The sequence below is a fragment of the Vigna angularis genome, chromosome 4 (assembly GCF_016808095.1).
Source record: "Vigna angularis cultivar LongXiaoDou No.4 chromosome 4, ASM1680809v1, whole genome shotgun sequence".
NCBI classification, from domain to species: domain Eukaryota; kingdom Viridiplantae; phylum Streptophyta; class Magnoliopsida; order Fabales; family Fabaceae; genus Vigna; species Vigna angularis.
The window spans coordinates 4887630-4907117 of record NC_068973.1 but is presented as its reverse complement, the minus strand read 5'-3'; the positions used below and the strand labels follow the sequence as shown (position 1 = coordinate 4907117).

The window sequence follows — 19488 nt, the reverse complement described above, 5'->3', positions numbered from 1 at the left end:
TTTAGTTTTCTCTGCCACATATCCCTATCCAAACAGGACACTGCATGACTCAGCAAGACGTGTAACTCTGCACTCTCAATTCTTACCTTGCTTCACGTTTCAGCCACACTTCTTTCACATTTTCTTATTGCATAGCTATAATTATGCTTAAGAACACCTTCTCCATTCTATCAGCCTGTAACTATTTTAATTTCAAAGATCTAAAATTAAAAACTTACAAATTGCCACATCATTATAAAAGAAACGTTAATAAAATCACGTGACACACTATTGTTTTTATAAATTTCAAAATCATGTTATAGAATTTTTTAAAGACAAAATTGTCTAAGCAAACATTATTTTAAAGTTTAACAAAATGTTTAAATAAAATAAGGTTTAATCATCTACAATAAATGATATAAAAGTGTTTAACTAAAATAGTGTCTAACGTATGTTTGACCGTCTAGGATAAACACTAAACAGTATAAGGAGTTATACCATAGTGTCGAATATAAAAAGTGTCTAACACAAGTTTAAAACAACGCTAAACGTTGTAACTTGTTTTCCTAAACGACATCATATTATTCAAACAGATAATGTTAAATGATAGTACTCGAATTATGCCTAAACACTTAGAATTGTCTAACGCTTTAAAGCATATATTTTCTAGTACCTATTTGTCTGTTGTGTTCTGCTCTGTTTTTTTGTACAAATTTTCACCTTTATCAAAAAGTCTGCTTAGAATCATAACAACATGAAGAGATAAGAAGATCTTCAAAGAATATTTCATACATGTTTTCCACTTGTTCTTTTTGTACACATAACACAACTGCTCTACCAAAATGTAACATAGCTTTTGACTCTACCTTAAAGGTCACACCTTTAGAAGAAAGTCAAAAATTATGACTAACAGATATTTTTCAAAGATGTCTATATAACGAGGACTGCATAAAGAGAAGAACTAGAATTATCTATTGCAATAGGCTCACGTTGCTTCTTTGTAAGCTCTTTCTCTTAAGACTTATCTTTGAAAAGTTATTTTACAAGTTTTCATAATATCTTGTATTGATTTCAAATCCTTTCGAAGAGAGTTATTCATTCTATTCTTACAATCTTTCAAAACACTTTATGTTTATTTTCAGAATGTTAACTTAGTGAAGTTATACCGTCTAGTCAGATAGACTAGTGATACCAGAGGTGGTTATACTCGTTTAATCAATGAGTTAGTTGTAAATAGGAATGTGTAAACTTGTTTGTAATAATTCGTAATTAGTGAAATCCTTTAAAGGAATTTAAGGAAGAATTAGAAGTAGCTCAGTTTTGGAGCAAATCCGTATAAACACAAAGTGTTCTTTAAGTGCTTATGTTTTTCAAAAGTTTTTCATTCAACCCTATTTTAGAAACTCAAGTGTTTAACATTTATTGCAACCCTATTTTAGAAACTCAAGTGTTTAACATTTATTGCAGATCGTCTAACTGCTCCATAGAGAATTAAAAACTCATTTGCGAAAAATTTAAAACTCTATTCAAATCTCCTTTTTAGAGTTCCCCTGTGTTTGTTAAAGAAAATATAACATATATTTTGTGTAGAAAAAACAATTAATATTTATATAATAAAAACCATAAAAGAATAAAATACTTTGCTAATAATATAAAAATAGAATGTTAGACAATATTATCTATATATGTAAATCTTTATTAAAATAAAATAAAAAATAGTTATTTGACATTAACACATATTTAAATGTATACAAAAAAAATAAATTAAAAATGTAGGGGACCGGAAATTGTAATATACCAATTTTAGCAGCTAAGTAATAAAATAAGACATTGATAAAACAAAACATATTGTCTTAACATTTAAATATATAGTATTAATAAAGTTATCAAAACTAAATAACCATAATAATAAAATATAACTAAAATAACTATAGAAGTTACAAGACAACCACAAAGAGAACTATGATACTTCATTATCTTCCTCCATATATGCTTCTACAATTGTCTTTCATCTACTCACACCAATAACATGATCATCGCAAAAGAAAAACACAAAAACATAATAAAACACCAAAAGAAAATGACAGGGTAAGTTAATGTGCAAAAAGAGTTTTCTAAGACAATTAAATTATATCATGTATAAGATAAACATTTATGAAATACAATAACTCATATAAACACACATAAACAATTGACACTACAATTATTCAGATACATGTCTTGACATTGAGTTTCACTTTAGGTGTGCACTTGTAGTAATATTTATGCTATGCAGGTCATAAACAAAGGAGTTATCACCCTACTACTCAAGAGTTTAGCCTCGTTCGTGCTTAGGATAAAAACTGTCAAGTGGCTAGGACCTTCTATCACTCTCACCCCCATCATTCCTCTTTATGAGTTGAATGGTTGGTAGTATGTCACAAGGATACACTACACATCACCACCACACATAATTTCTCCTTGAAATTCTCTCAACAATAATACCACACATATCTACAAAATATCATCACCTCAATAAATCATCATAATATTCATACATATACATAAAGTCCATTTTAGGGTCTATCTCAAACAGGCAAGAAGACCAACAGAGTTACACATACACACTGATGCTCAGAGGTAGCACCCAACGCTAGACATTTCATAAAAGGTGGCGCTCAACGTCATTCTTATCGCAATAAGTTACGTTGAATGACACTTTATGATTCTCAGCGCCCTAGAGTTAAAGATGCTCTAGATCTGCAATACAAGGATGACACTCAGCGAGACCCTAACATCGCTCAACCTAAACCATTCACAAAAAATGGGTGCTAAGCGACACCCTGACTCTGCTTAGTGTTATATCATTTGTAATTACTACGCTCAACAATTCAAAATTGGTGCTCAACAGCCTAAAGCTAAACTGCTCCCAGACATGCCAAATGAATTGGCACTCAACGCCAATCTGCCACGCTCAACTTTTCATGAGAACACCAGATATGAAAACTCGATGATTTGGAAAATTGGAATCTGCTCAAATGATCAAATTGGTATTCCTTTTTTAATAATTTGGTAAAAAACAACTTTTAATGTTAGGGCAAATACCAATTAGCTTAATGGTCAAAATTCTAAGCTCCTCAATCAACATCAATTCAATAAAGACAAATGAATTAACAAACATCCAACACAAACCAAATTTTGTAGATCAAACATCATCATACCATTCAATCATACGAAGCAAAATTTCAAGATATTTATAACTTAAAAACAAAGCAATTAGTTTCCCTTACTTGAGAGGCAAACGAACTTGTTCTAAGGAACCCCACAAATTTTCAAGATCACACGATGTCTTATCTACACCTAGAAACAACACAAACACAATCAAGATACACTATTAGAACCACTTATCAGAAGAGACTCATATAGATGACTAAATATGTATACAAATAAAAAAAAGGCTCACATGCCATAGATAACCGAAAAAAGACCAAGAAAAAGAGTTTAAACTTAACTTATACGAATGAAGAAATTGATCAGTGCAAATTAAAGAGGTCGCCGCAAGGATCAATCCTATTATCTCCGTTCTTCAATCAGACAATGAGAGAATTCAGAAAAATCTATAAAAGTGGTTTCTACAAAAAATGATGTGTTTTAATATTAAAATAACTGAGTTTCACTATTTTTAAACCATTATCACTTCTAAAATGTTATTTTCTAAATCTTAAAAAAAAACTCTATAAACTCAAATATATTTTCATATATATTAAAGAACATTAAATTATTTAATGATACATGTCAATACGATCATTTTTCTCCGACGAAAATAAGTAAGTTTTCAGTCTTATAGTTCTCAAAGACTTGTACGTTATTTATTTTTAATAATTTTAAAATTTATTTATCGTCTATCATATTTTTTTAACCTTTTCATCCTTGAAAAATATTAACCATTTTTTATACACGCGTTTTGTGAAACTCATAACAGATGCTTTACAAGAAAGATTTCATTCAAAACAGAGACAACTATAAATGCATATATAATAGATACACACATTGGACGATTAATCTCTAAATGTCAACAAGCTAATATAAATATGACAACGAATTATATATTTTGATACTTCAAATATTATACTATGAATTTTATGTCATGATAATTCAACTTTCATGCTAACATTTATTTGACAAATGTGTAAAAAAAATCGAAGAAATGTTCTGTGATGTGTTTCAATGAGTTATTGGCTTACAATAATTATTTACTCAAGTTCTATAATTTAAATAATTATACTGTTACAATTATTAGGTGTAAAAGTAATATTAATTGTATGATATTAAGAAAGAAATGAAAAAAAAAAGACGTTTGAATATTAAATGGGAATATTCTTTGAAGATAGTTTGTAACGTGTTTCAAAATGTGAATAAATAGACGAGTCCATATTTTTTTTTTTGTTTTTTAATGTGAATCCTTAAAATATATATACTAGTATTAATATATTAAAAAGGTTTTTAATGCATTTTAAAAACATTAAAACTAGTATATATTGTATCATAAAGCAGAAGGACAGCAAGAAAGTTCAGTAAAAAATATAAATTCTAAATACACTTTGTTTAAACTTTATTGAAACAAAATCATCTACTTAATTTTATATGAAACATCACAATCTTAACTTATGAGTGTTTTATGCATGTTTCTTTCTTTATACCTTCCTTTTACCATTTTAAAAGAAAAATCTGATTCTTATATTTTTCAACAAATACATTCTTCTAGAAAGTAATTAACTATACAACATTTTATTCGATCCGAGTTCAATTTTTAAAAAATAATTCTTCTTCTTTAAAATTTCTATACTATTAATTAGTTATTAGTTGAACATTTTCAAAGTTGTATTTGTTTTTTTAGTTGAAAAAAATAATTTTCTCTACTAGTTTATTCTCTTATGAGTGTTTTGGTTTGTGTTTAGTGATGTTTTTTTAGGTTTGTAGATATTTTTCAACTTACTTTTTTACTATTGCTTGAAACATAATAAATTCTCAAGTAAGATAACATTACGAGAGAGATTCCACTAAAAGTAACTTTTACAGAAATTAGTTATCCGAAGATCGAGTTATAAATAACATGATTAAAAAAATAATATTTTTTTCGTATTTCTATGTGGATTCTTTCTTCTATATTGTATACCACATATTGGGTAACTAATAAAACATGAAGACATTGGTGTTGGTGATACCATCTCTCAATTCCCAAATATAAAGTAAACAATTGTCCAACCATGTTTTCTGCCGACAACTTTGAAATAAGCTTTTACAAGAAAGTAAATGAGTCAACTTGTGATCCACATTGGATTTCATCAAAAAGTTAGGTTATAGATAAAAAAATAGTGATTTTTTAATGTTAGGAATATAAATAGTTAAACTCATATTTAAAATTACACAATATCAAAATGTATACAAATTTGAAGATAGAAACAAATTTTAATTTTGTGTTTAAAATTTAAGAACTACAAACACAATTAACTCAAAAAATAATTATTAGATAAAATATTATAAATTTACTATTTTAATATTTTATAGTATATATGATGTTCATGATTTATTAGTGTTAAACTCGAGTTTCACATCATAGAGCCACCATTGTATTTTTATAAGATAAGAAATAAGCATAGTTTATACATCTCATTTTGAACTAAAGAAAAAAATAATAAAAAGAAGTACTTCTTACTTGTCCTTGATGATCTTTACCCTCTCTTAAAGGATCCTCCAATGTCCTAAATTTTCATTGCACAACACCCTATTGGGACCCATCATAGGTTTGTTTATTATAGTTCTTATTTATTGAATTTTTCCATTGATAAAGAAGGGTTTTTTTTTTTTTTTTGCATGATTGGATTATGTGTAGCAGCATAGCATAGGTTTGAGATGAATTAAAAAGTGGGCATGAGAGAGTGATTGAAAAGATTTGTTCTTTAGCCATTGACAAGGAAAATCTTGTGGTGTGGAAGGTGAGGCCCCAAGGGAATAGATGAGTAATGCTGTGCCCTAATCTCACTTCCATTCCAATAGATTCTTCAATAATGACAACATTATTAGGCTGGAATTTGTGGAAGGTGCCACATCAAAATCTCAATGTGCCTACACCATTTCAGACATATCATTTTAATTTTTTTTATATTATTTCTGCTATATCTTCAAAAAAATTATTATATATTAATTTGATGCTTTAAAATTTTTTTTCTTAAATATGTTTTTCATATAGTCAAAATTAAAATTAATCACGCTTCAAAACTTTGATCTAATTTATTTTTTCAACTAGATTTAATTCTTTTAGACAGATTTTATTAAATTTATTTGACATTTTATGAATTTTTATACTATTTAATATTTTTTTCTTATAGTAATTAAAAATCATGTTTAAAATCTTAAATAAACTTAATAAAATTTGATTAAAAAATACTAAATTCATACCGTTTTAAAATAAAAGACTAAACTAATTCAAAGTTTTTAAAAGAAATTAATTTCAATTTTTATTGAAAAATTAAAAAATGAAAAACATATTTAATCTTAATTTTTTTAATATATTAGTATCAATGTATTTTAAAAATTCCGTATAGAAATGTTAAAAGAATAATAAAGAAGCTTTACTCATCATTAACATTATGGTTTGATGGCAGTGTTAAGGAATTGGTTGTGTGGTAGTTGTTGAAACTGCTTTGTCTTTCGAGGTTGTGCTTACTTAGGGGAGTTAATGCGTAGCATTTAGGTAATTTTGTTCTTCCTTTCTATACTTATCATAATTACAAATTACAAATGTGTCTGCTTTCATTTGTACTGTTTTCCTAAAAAATGTCTAAATGTATTTTTCTATTGCATTACTTACCTTGGTTTATTTCATCTTATCTTTTCAAATTTCAATCAAGATGAAAATAACCATTAGTTTAATTCAAAGAGTCCAAAATACTCATTAAACAAACGTTGAGCACACAGCAAAAGCATAGTATACTCATAACATACAGTGTTTTTAAGGAACAAAACTGCTCTGATACCATTAATGTAACATCCCAAAAATACAGTATAAAACTATATAATAGAAGAATCACATTTTAATAATACTACAGATCAGTCTTACAAAATAGAGAACGTACGCTTATGACCGAACGACTTTTCATAAATGACAAGAAAGTTAAAACTGTACAAAGATGCAATCTTCACCGAACGGTTTACAAAAGGCCTATACCAAACGGTCCTACAAAAGAAAAGGGAAAAGATGATCGAACAATCATCTTACAACTAAACTAAAATACTGACCAAACGGTTCTACTGTTCGGTCTTAACTTCTACCTCAACTAAATTTTCTTCTTTCAGCGCTTCTTCCAGTAGCTCGTTTCCTTCTGCTCACATCCACATGGATGATCATTGCAACAGAAAGACAACCGAACGTACAAAACAGACAAGACAAGAAAAAATAGGGTAAGCTTATGTAATTCAATTCATTTATCAGCATATATTTCACACAATTCAAATAAACAAGATAAATCATTAACTCCATCCAAAGCCTAATACTAGACTCTGATTGTCCGAACGGTATGAATTCTGTGTAGCTACGACGTTCGTGCACCTGGGTGATGTAGTAACTGTGATACCCTCAACAGCTGCCACCCGAGGTTAGTCCTATCTGTCCAAATTAACCATAAGGACTAGGACCTCCTGCCATTCCCACACATGACTTACCCTTCTCTACATGAGAACGAGTAATAACGGAATATCAGGATGAACCGCCAGCTTAGCATGCCCACATTCATACTTTACCAATTCCAATATTCATTCATGAGATATTCCTCCCCATAATACTCTTTCAAAATCAAATATGTTTCATCCATAACATCCTCCATCATCTTTCATTATAAAACCTCAAATTGAACAAAGATCCCATAGGATACAAAATACCGAACGTACATCTTCCACCCCGAACGAGACCGAACACTGGGAGTGAGACCGAGAGGTTTCCAGTTCCAGAACGGATCAAAACCGAGAGAGTGAATATCGGGGTTGGAAAGAGACCAATTACAATAATATTTCTCAAGACTAAAAGAATCGAACGTTATTTTACAAAGTGAGTCAATTTAATGAACTGACTCATGAGCATTTAGACTGGACACCGTAAAACCTAGACCGAGTACTAAGACTCTAGGCCGAAACCAATGGAGACAGGCATTGCAAGACATTCAAAGGATAGTACTTAAAAGAATCATATGAAGAAACCGAACGCTATAATACTTAGCTTATTTATGAGTTTAACATCAAGAAAACTGAATGCCAGTCAAAGATCGAGCACAGTAGAAGGTGAACACTATTGAGTTTGGACGAACGCTCTTATTGGCAAGATAGATTACGAAAAAGAGAACAAGCGCTTGGTGTAAGACCTAGTATTAAATCGTACGAGCGCTTGGTGAAAGACCTAGCATTAAATAGTACGAGCGCTTGGTGAAATACCTAGCACTAAATCGTACGAGCGCTTGGTGAAATACCTAGCACTAAATCGTACGAGCGCTTGGTGAAAGACCTAGCATTAAATAGTACGAGCGTTTGGTGAAAGACCTAGCATGAAATAGTACAAGCGCTTGGTGAACGACCGAGCACCACTTAATTTATAGAATAAGGTGATAAATATACGATATCAATTAACTAATGTTCAAGAATAAACGAAAATACTACTACATATAAATATACTTAAATTTATATCAGGATGCCAAGGAACGAATATCCTTGGTTGAACGACTATACACAAATTTTACTAGACGAAGACGCTCGGTCCTCAACAGAAATTCCTTCCAAATGAAAGAATTCAGTTCTAAACGAGTCCCCGAGAAAAACCGAACGATCAAAGACCATTTAGTAACGAACACACATTATCATAGGGAATTTCATACTTCGAATTATTTATCTCAATTCATTTCTCAACATCTATCTTCATAATTTCATACATCCATATCATAGTAAATTTTCATACAGTAAAAACATAGCAACAATCATATTTCATATTAATTCAGCAACTCAACGAACATACATACAATCCAAACAAACATAAAAATCAAATTATATAAGCTTCCCTTACCTCTGAGCGTGATCGAACGTTCACAGAGACAGAGTACAGTTTCACCACTACAAGTCCTTCTACCCTCAACGCTCAACAATTTTCCAAACTAAACCAAGTAAAACCAAAACACTATCAGAACCTCTCATTTTAAAAGAGTGATCAACACATGAAACCAGAACTTGGTTTGCATGTCCAAGAAAACGCACGACTAAGTGAAGAGAAGAACTTACCAATTCAGAACCCAAAACCGATCGACTCAAACTGAAGCTCTTGACACTGGAGGAGTAAAAACGGTGCCTGAATGGTGATCGGAGAAAGCAAAGGTGAGAATTTCTTAGAGAGAAGATAGAGCTTTTTAGAGAGAAGGAGGAGAGAATGAAATTTTTTAGAAATCTGGGGAAGAAGGGTGCACGCAGAGAGTGGCGTGAAATTCTGAAACTTAGAGTTTTCCTTCCAACGCCAAAACGAACGACCACTCAGCTGCTCACACCTACCTTCCACCATCTGAGTGTCAGACCCCCTTGTTGACACATGTAATCCACTAAGACGAACCTTGAGTGGATTTTAATGGTTCTGACAATCACGCTTCAAAACTTTGATCTAATTTATTTTTTCAACTAGATTTAATTCTTTTAGTCAGATCTTATTAAATTTATTTAACATTTCAAATGTATTTTATGAATTTTTTATACTATTTAATATTTTTTTTCTTATAATAATTAAGAAACATGTTTAAAATCTTAAATAAACTTAATAAAATTTGATTAAAAAGTACTAAATTCATACCGTTTTAAAATAAAAGACTAAATTAATTCAAAGTTTTTAAAAGAAATTAATTTTAATTTTTATTGAAAAGTTAAAAAATAAAAAACATATTTAATCTTAATTTTTTTAATATATTAGTATCAATGTATTTTAAAAATTCCGTATAGAAATGTTAAAAGAATAATAAAGAAGCTTTACTCAACATTAACATTATGGTTTGATGGCAGTGTTAAGGAACTGGTTGTGGTAGTTGTTGAAACTGCTATGTCTTTCGAGGTTGTGCTTGCTTACGGGAGTTAATGTGTAGCATTCAGGTAATTTTGTTCTTCCTTTCTATACTTATCATAATTACAAATTACAAATGTGTCTGCTTTCATTTGTACTGTTTTCCTAAAAAAATTCTAAATGTTGTTTTCTATTTCATTACTTACCTTGGTTTATTTCATCTTATCTTGTCAAATTTCAATCAAGATGGAAATAAATATTTGGATTATTTGTTGTGTTTTAAATGTTCTTTTTATGCTTTTTTTTTTCAAAATATACTAATAGAAAATAACTTATCTATATCAAAAAAAAGTTTATCAACACTTAGAATTTGGACTTATGAAAATATATTTTTGACTATTTTTTTTTTCTAGTAACCTTTAAGGTCGTAGGTATATGGTTTAATGTTTACCTAAATTTCATAAGCAAGGATGAGTTAGAGCGGTTAGAGGTTTCTTAGAAGTTCAAAAAGAATATTGTAAATATTTAATGTTTTATTACATTTATTTATTTTTATGATGGTTAAAATATTGTAAATATTTAATATTTTTTATGATTATTAGAATAATGTAAATATTTTATATTCTATTACTTTTTTATATATATGAAGTACACTAATAAAATAGAATAATAAGTTACATTTATAACATATTTTATATTTCTTACATTTTAAAGAAACATTAAAAGTCTCGATAATAATATTAGAGTTATAGTTGTTATGAGATTTGTAGAATGGAAGAAAAAATTTCAGAAATCATATTCGACTCTTCATAGTGAAAGCTATTAGTTATTATCAATAAAAATGCAAACTTATCTAACTAAATTTATGGAAAATTACGAAGAAAGATGGAGACATGTTGCCACAAAACTTCACCTTATATCAAATCAAAATGCAAAACGAGAAAGAAAAGATAAAAGCAAAATCATGCTTGTTTTTAAGTATTTTGAAAATGATTCTTACCATAATCATAATCCTAAAGTGACCAAAATAATTTTGGAATTATTTGAGAAAAAAATATGAAAGAAATGAGAAAATTTGAGGTATGGAAGTTTTAAACTTGATAAGAGAGTTTTAATTGCAGATTAAAGAGTACGAGACAATAAATGAATACTCAAATAAACTATTAGGTATTACTGACAAGATAAAATTGTTGAAAAAGAAGTTTATAAATTCTAAACTCGTTCAGAAAATTCTAGTAACAATTTAAAAGAGATAAGAAACATATATTTATTCATTGGAAAACATAAAATATTTATCTATAATTAATTTGACATAAGTGATACATGCAAGCACAAAAACAACAAAGAATAATGCTTGAAAACATGCGGATTGAAAGTACTTTGTAAGAAAAATATTCATCAACACCACAACTACAAGTAAATGTAGGTCAGATGCAAAATATCACAAACATATTGTTAGTTTGGTTATATTTGTTTGTTGTTAGGGATTTTAAAAGTACCTTTACAAGTATGAAGTAAAGTAATAAATCATTAACAAAATTGGTAGTGGTGGAAGTCAGATGTAAAATATGACAAATGTCTTCTTAATTAGGTTTTATTTATTTATCTTGTTATTGACTTTAAATGCATCTTTACTTATATGAAGTCAAGTATCTTTAACATCATTCTCTTTTTTCATTAATTTCTCATTAGACAAACAAAATCATAAAATTTAAATTAAAAAAATAATTTTTTGAAGACAAAATGTTAAGCTAAAATATTTTGGAAAAACAAAAATAAAACTATATTTCAAGAGATGGATATATTTAAAGCTTTATTTTTTGAAGTTATTAATATTTTACTAAGAAGACTTGCATTTTTTTTATCAATTTATACATAATCAGATATTTTTAGATATAAAATATGAAAATTGCAATTAGATTATCATTAAAAATTAAAAACTACTTAGTAATTATATAATCAGTTTTCAAAATCTGATGGTGTGGGGATTTTTTAATTTTTATTAGAAAGTTTGCTTTGTATTTAAAATATTTTTTATTATTGTTTAAGTAAACAGTTGTTATTTCTGCTTTTCTACTTTAGATGAATAGATAATAGACTTTTCTGTAATGGGAATCTACAAACTTAGATCTGAATATTTCAATATCCTTTGCAAAAGCTCTGATAGCCCGATAGCCTCTAATGTGGACCATAAAACAGGGCCCTTATTTTAACCCTCTACTATTTACACATCCCTTCTTTACTACACTTCCCTTTTCTTTCTTTTATTTAGAATGACATATTTATCATTCTTTTGAAAAATACTTTTAAATTATTGTAATCATTTACATATTTCACTCCCATAACCTCACAACTATGCTTTTGTTATCAAATTTTCCTCCAATTAAATTAAATTAAATTTCACTATTTCATGTCATTCTTTCATTTTTTTTATTATTAAAAAAATTTATCTCTTCAAAAAATACTCTTAAAATCTTGTTTTTAACATTCTGAAAAATATATATACATATTAAAAGCGCAAAACAATCAGTTAAGAAAATGAAACAAGACTAATTTCACTCTGTCGTTAACATTCTCACAAGTCTTTGTGAATAAACATATTATTTCAACTATTCTCATTTTTTTTAGTTATTCATAAACAATATAATGAAGAAATTTCATACACATGCTCATAAGTGTACCAAAAGCTGTGATTTTACAAATTCATTGGAAGCTCAATGTCCCTCTTCTCTTATATTTTACTTTAAATTAGTAGAAAGCTTGTTCATTCTTCCCACAAAATGTTGAAGGAAAACCAAGGATTAAAAAGTATACATAAAGGCACCATGAATATCATTTTCCATTGCAATATAATTAATAAATAAAAACAAAGCCTAATTTTGAAAATTTAACACAAAAAGTACCAATTTGTTCCCTTGACTATATTGTCAAAAACCATGATTCAGAATGGTAAATCAGAGATGATGCATTCTACAGGAGCAAGTAATTACACATAACAAACATATGATTTAATTATGAAACATATTGCCTAAAATGAATGAGGAGCACAGATGCATTTCCCTTCCTAGTTCTTTCTCCAAAAGGGGTACTCTTCTATTATAATCTTCTATTTCAGTTTTCACTTTCCTATTGCATATTGGTTGGTTAACTGCGTACGTCCAATATGAGATAACCTTGATGATGAAATAAGTGGTGTTTCTTCATCAATTTTCATATCAGATGCAGTTCCATTACCTCCACTGCTTCCCTCATTCTCATCAATGTTATCTGGCACGTAAATATCAGATGACTTCTTCTCGAATTTCCAGTCCTGAATGCATGTCACAAAGAATTTACTCAACATCTTAATCAACATTATACAAATCTTAGTTTAGCATTGCCTTAGTAGGATCATGCATCTAACTTATACCAGAAAAATGTTAAGGCCTTTGTATTAAGCAAGTGTGAGTTTAGCATTGCCCTAGGATTATACATTAAATTGAACTAGTTAAATGTTGAAAGAAGAAAGAAGGATTTGAGACCTTTGTGATCCGATCTGGAATAGTTTCAGCAGGCAATTGAGAGGCCCTTACATCCCTAACCTTTATGTAGTTGTACATCACAACTCCACATAGTGCTGCAGAAAAAATATGAAAGGGTAAGAAGGAGGGAGTAATTGAAGAGTATTATGATTCAAACAAAACTTACCAATTGCATAACCAATTATGTTCAACCCAGTTATTGTAGATTCTGGGAATATAACAGTGGAAAGAGCTATCAATATCCAGTCTTTAAGCACACCAGCAACCCGGATGGTTACAGCACCAGTTCGACCAATGACTAAGAAAATTGAGAAGTTCAAGGCTAGTGCACATATGGCATTGGAAAAGAAGATCCAGAAATTAAACTGAATCTGTGAAACTTCCATTACTGGCTTTTCCAAAAGGTACCAAGGCACAGAGAGAAACACAAAACTGCATATAACAGAGTAAAAGAATTTAGCAACACACATGGCATGCAGGGTTTGTTGATAAGCATGCATTCAGACCCCAAACTACATCGCTTATTTGTTTAAGCCAAAAAGTTTGGCAATAAACTAGATTTATGTCATGAATTGCATAATTAGAAAAACTCAGAACATTCAATAATAGGCTACTGATTACCTATACATGTGCATATGTGAAGTCTATATTGCAAAAAAATTGTGCAATTTAAATCTTTGGATATTAAATCCAGAAGATCATGAATCAATTAGATGGTTACTATTCATTAGTAACAGATTAATTGCCATATTTTCTGTTTGGTTCCAGAATATGATGACAAATACCTGCAGGGAGCTATGTAATATAGGCTTGTAATAGGATTTAAAGTCAGCCCCTTTTTCTGCAGAAGGACTTGTGTTAAGACCAGTCTTAGAGCTTCTGCAAAGATGCCTGTGACCTGGTAAACTGTACCAACTGTATTAAAATGAATTTCCCCATAGGAGGAAATGACAACTCCAACACTGACCAGCAACATGTTCAAGAACACATCACACCTTGCTTTGTCAATGCCGCACAAAACAGCCATAAGGAAAGTTGCCACCGGCACTGAAATATCAAGATTTTGAATTAACGAAATTGAGCTCAGATGGAAAGAGAAACATGTGAAATTTAAAAAAACATACTCAGAGCTTTGAGCATCTGGATAAAAGCCACGGAGATGTGTAAGTAGGCAGTGTTACCAAACCTGTATACCCAAAGACATTACATATTGCTCGTAAAAATAATTATTTCAAAGGTATTAATATTGGAAGGCATGTATAAAATCACAAGAGAATAGTGCTTGATACCAAAGTAATCTTTCACTTTTAGCACTATGCAAAAGGAGCATCCACAATTTCATAGAAACATAAACGTTTGAAATTTGAATTATATATATTACCAAAAACGAACAATATTCTATGTTATTGAACTGTTCTTTCATTTAGTACAGAATGCAAAGTAATTTTAGGCAACCAATGATCAACCTGATTATACTATATTCTTTGAGGAGGGTTGGTACTCAAGAACATTGAACTTAAAACTAAAAGTATCAATCTAACAGATTTGTATAGTGAATGCTGGAATAAGAACTCGAATATATATAACATTACTATGGGATATTGAGAAAACATTTTACAAACATAACAGTATTAAAAGTAGAATTATCCCTGGATGGCGTTTCAGTGGGCAAACTTCCAGCAGTCAAGCTTGACTGCTTACCCCGATTTAAACCATCAACATTCATTCTAGCATAAACAAAATTTAATGAACCACGCTTGACTTAACAATTTCAGATGTAATTAATTTAATAATGAGAGGCTTCAGATGTTACTGGATCTTACGTCAACATGCCTAACCAAGTTAACTTTTCACATCTCAAAACTGAATGGTAAAGAGAGAGATCAATAATCAAACAAGGTCAAATTAAGAACAATTAAGAAATGAGTGAACAAGTTATGTACAGAAAAGAGTAGAGTTAGCTCATCTTGCAGTGCTTACCAAAGACTAGATGCAAAGAAAGCACTTATTGGTACCACACAAGTTGCGTAGCTGCCACAGGAGGAACTTTGTTTTAGAAAGAAGATTGATAAAGGACAAATATAAGTCTAGAAGGATTCAAATCAATGGCACACTCACATTTCAAATGTCATTTTGACAGGAGACACAATCTGCAATAACAAAACAAAGGGGTATAGATCAGGGTAGCAACCAAATAATAAGATGACGAAACATAATCAAGCTTAGGGATGATGGATGGAAAAATGTTCTAGCATAGAGGGTAGGCTTTATATTGTATGTAGTGTACAAAATCCTAGTGAAAGCAAAAGGTGTGTGTATGTACAGAGATAAGTTAAAAAAAATCAGAAAGGCCATACGAACTACCCTGCAAATTCATAACATTCTCTTCTGTATCATACCATTCATTTGCTTCCTATTGCTTGTCATAAGTTGCACATAACATCGTGGATTTAAAGAAACAACCCATTACATATACCAACTTGTACGTAATGTAGGATGTATTACTGTTAGCTGCAATATATTCTAAGAAGCTAACATTTTAACTTTTGACAGCAACAACAATGTTGACCAGTATATGAGCAAACTCAGCTTCAGGAACTGTGGTTCAAATCACGTAATCAATCAGTATCACTTATTTAGGATCTTCCTCCTCTTTAAACGAATATGTTTAACTGATGAGTGAGATCTCACAAGCAGAATCTCAATTCCAAATGGTTTCCAACATACAATCTCTGGTTGCTAATGTAAGTGAGCAATCACTCCATTCTTCACCGAAATCTACAACTCTAAGCTAAAAGCAGGTAATAGTTATAATATATTTAATTAAGGAACTAATTAATTCATGTAATTAAATTAAACTGGTGTGAAGTGGACCACAGAAAGAGTCAGCTATACACAATGCTAACCCAACAACACACCCATCGCGCTCTCATCTTGCAGTGAGCGGTAGTACTGATAAAGATGACAAGGACGTGGTGCAAGTTCACAAATCAACACTATCAATCACAAACAAACTAATCATTAATAACCAAAACAAACGAAGATTTTAGTAGAAAAAGAAGGATTACCTTAAAGACCCGAACAAGAAAAAATGCCACTGCCCCAGAGAATGCCATGTGAATCATCGTGAGCGTTATGGGAAGGGGAAAGTTAAAGTATTTCGGCGACAAAACCCACTGACAAAACCAAAAAAAAAAATAGCATTAGCTAACTAACCATCTTTCTTTTCTTAAACCATGGCCAAGTGGTAAGTACCTTGTTATACAAAATGACGCCGGATGAGAGCAAGATGTACATGAACAAGTACACATATGTTAGAAAAAGAGGTTTGTTAATCATTTTATTTGCTGGGTTTGGACAAAGGGGAAAAAGGGTTTCAACACTAAGCACTGTGCAATGGCATGTTCCAAACGCCACTTAGAGCGAAACCCAGATACCAATAATCAGTAATAATGGTAAAAAACTATGCTTTAATAGAGAATGAGAAGGATGTGGATCGGATCTGTTTCTGGGGTACCCTCAAGGGGAAGGGAGAATGGTGAGAGGGTACCCAGTTGATAGAATATAGATATATTATAAGAGGAGGAGAAGAAATGTTGCAGATTGCAAATTGGGATGATGGAAATCTGAGAGGAAAGGGACTTCGGTGTGAACGGAATAGATGAATGTGGTAGGTAATTGGGAAGTGGATGAAGAAAGTTACCACTTTGGAAACAAGTGAGTCATTAATGGCAGCTTCTTCGTCGTGCCATGTGCCTCTCTCTTTCTCTCTTTAGCATTATGCTGCTTTTCTCTGAAACATTTTGCTTTCCATTTTCTCAAAAGAAAAACTATGGTGATGTGAACTGTAAATCCCACCCATTCTTTGGTCTATGGAGGGAGGGAGGTAGAAAGAAAAATAATATAACTTTACTCATTTTTTATTTTTATTACTCTATTTATTGTAATTATCACTTCTCTCTTCTAATTTTCTGATTTTATTTCAGCTTCTTTTTTTAATATGAAAATTGTCATTTCTTATTTTATTTATATGTAATAGTGAAATGGCAAAATATAAATTATGAAATAGTATAAAGGGGTATACGTAGAAACTTAACATATCCCATCCATGTTACTCAAATAGTCGTAACAACCAGTCACATGAATTTGAATCGGGTTGAATTAAAATAATTATATTTTTTTATGCGTTTTATTTTATTAAAATTTAATTTTAATTTTAAAAACAATATTTATTATTTAGTTTTTGTTTGAAAAAATTATTTAAATTTTTTATTTTTAAAATTAATTAAACATCTATATTGAAATTGAAATTTGTTTAGATTTAAATTATAAAAAGTTTGTAATTTAAAAGAAAATTGTAATTAAGGGAGCCAACCAATTTGTTTACCCACCAACCTGTAGTAGATCAGACCGGGTTCAAATTTTTTTGACTCGCTAATAAATGAGTCGGGTTGGGTTAATTCACTAAGTGACTAACCCGTGATGGGCCGGATGGCCCGTTTTGACAGCTCTATCACGTAAAAACTTATCATAACAATATTAATTTAAATAAACAGTAATTTAAATAACATGTAACTTTTATAATTTCATAATTAATGTTAATATGGTGTAAAAACTCATAAAACTAAGAGATAAAGTATATAATCAGGACTTCCTTATTGAAAAAAAAAAATGCATTGCTATCTCAAAATGTGATTTTAAAGAATTTGAATAAAATAATTATTTTTATAGAGTTAAATATATATCGAAAGAACTCCAACTCTATATATTCAAATTCTTAAATGTGGTAGATAGTAATAAATATAATAATTAATGTATTTCGTAAAATGTGTTACTATCTTTATTTGGATAAGCTTGGGTCATGTGGTCTATTTATCTTGTTAATTTTGTTTTATCTTTTTTTTTAGCTTGATCATGATTTATCAATATCAATAGTTATGATTTCTTCTTGGTCGCATACATTTGGGTCGAATACATGTTGATCCTGGTAGTTAAGATGTATTTGGGTCGAATACATGTTGATCCTGGTAGTTAAGATGTATTCAGACTTATAAGTTTTATATTGACAGAGCTTATAGGTATTCAGACATGTACAATACACTAATTCCCTAGACTTAACATGTTATATGTTAAAGTCTTGTAGAATGTTGTCATAATGTCAGCCCTCAACATGATTGTCATGATGTTGGCCTTTGGTCTTTGACTTGGTGGTCATGTACAAAGAAAAATTATATTTCTTTAGTTATGTACTCTTATATATATAATAGTTTCCCAACCTTGAGAAGCGTAACAATGAAGAGAGTTGATTGATGGATGTGAGACCTAGAAGAGTCCAATAATTAACCCTTACTCATTAGATATGGGAAGATGCAATGGTTGAGATTCAAGAGGTGGGAGACAAAGAGTCACGAAGAAAATTTATAAGTAGGAGATGCATTTGTGTCATTTGATCATTTATTGCATTTCTTTCTCAATCGTCAAAATTTGTTTTAAGAGTTTCTGGTGGTTTAATACCGACTAGTATCAAGTATGTCTTCTACTAGTTTCAATATGTATGTTAAAAATAATCTAAACCTGAGTAGTAGTAGGTTGTCATGTGGTCCTTCACGAGTGCTCTCTTCTGAACCGAAAAATGTTCATAAAGACAAGGGAAACGTCAACCAATGAGGTGAATGAGTTTGAGTGGCCTCCTAGGGGCGAGTAGTAGGTAGATTCGAAAGTTAAGATGCATACCTCCAAGTTTAGTTTTGTTTTAAAAGATTAGGACTTGATAATGGATAAAAAATAAAGCCTAAAATAAAACATCTTTAACAATGTGTTTGGATTTGAGGGAATGGTTTTAAAGGAATGGATTTGAGAGGAAAATGAGGTGAAGGTAGGGTTGTTTGTATTAAGGGAAAGATTGTATGATTTAAGTGGATTTGAGATGAA

The 19488-nt window shown here is 30.1% G+C and overlaps 1 protein-coding gene across 1 annotated transcript; it reads right to left on the bottom strand.

Moving 5' to 3' along the window:
* Window positions 1–12837: 12837 nt before the first annotated feature.
* LOC108319486 (probable sugar phosphate/phosphate translocator At1g48230) lies at window positions 12838–17436 on the bottom strand. Its single transcript, XM_017550648.2, has 9 exons — window positions 16813–17436; window positions 16626–16733; window positions 15676–15707; window positions 15538–15588; window positions 14682–14743; window positions 14343–14604; window positions 13724–13989; window positions 13558–13652; window positions 12838–13346 (listed from the first exon to the last, which is right to left on the bottom strand). Exons 1-9 carry the CDS (start codon window positions 16894–16896, stop codon window positions 13155–13157), a joined length of 1152 nt encoding a protein of 383 aa, XP_017406137.1. The 5' UTR covers window positions 16897–17436; the 3' UTR covers window positions 12838–13154.
* Between the last annotated feature and the right edge of the window lie 2052 nt (window positions 17437–19488).

Excerpts from the sequence above, each read along its gene's own strand:
- LOC108319486 (XM_017550648.2), bottom strand. The coding sequence starts at position 16,896 with ATGATTAACAAACCTCTTTTTCTAACATATGTGTACTTGTTCATGTAC. Across the intron at positions 14,744-15,537 it reads TTCTTTGCATCTAGTCTTTG|GTTTGGTAACACTGCCTACT; the intron begins GTAAGCACTGCA and ends TTGGGTATACAG. Across the intron at positions 13,347-13,557 it reads TTCCAGATCGGATCACAAAG|GACTGGAAATTCGAGAAGAA; the intron begins GTCTCAAATCCT and ends ACATGCATTCAG.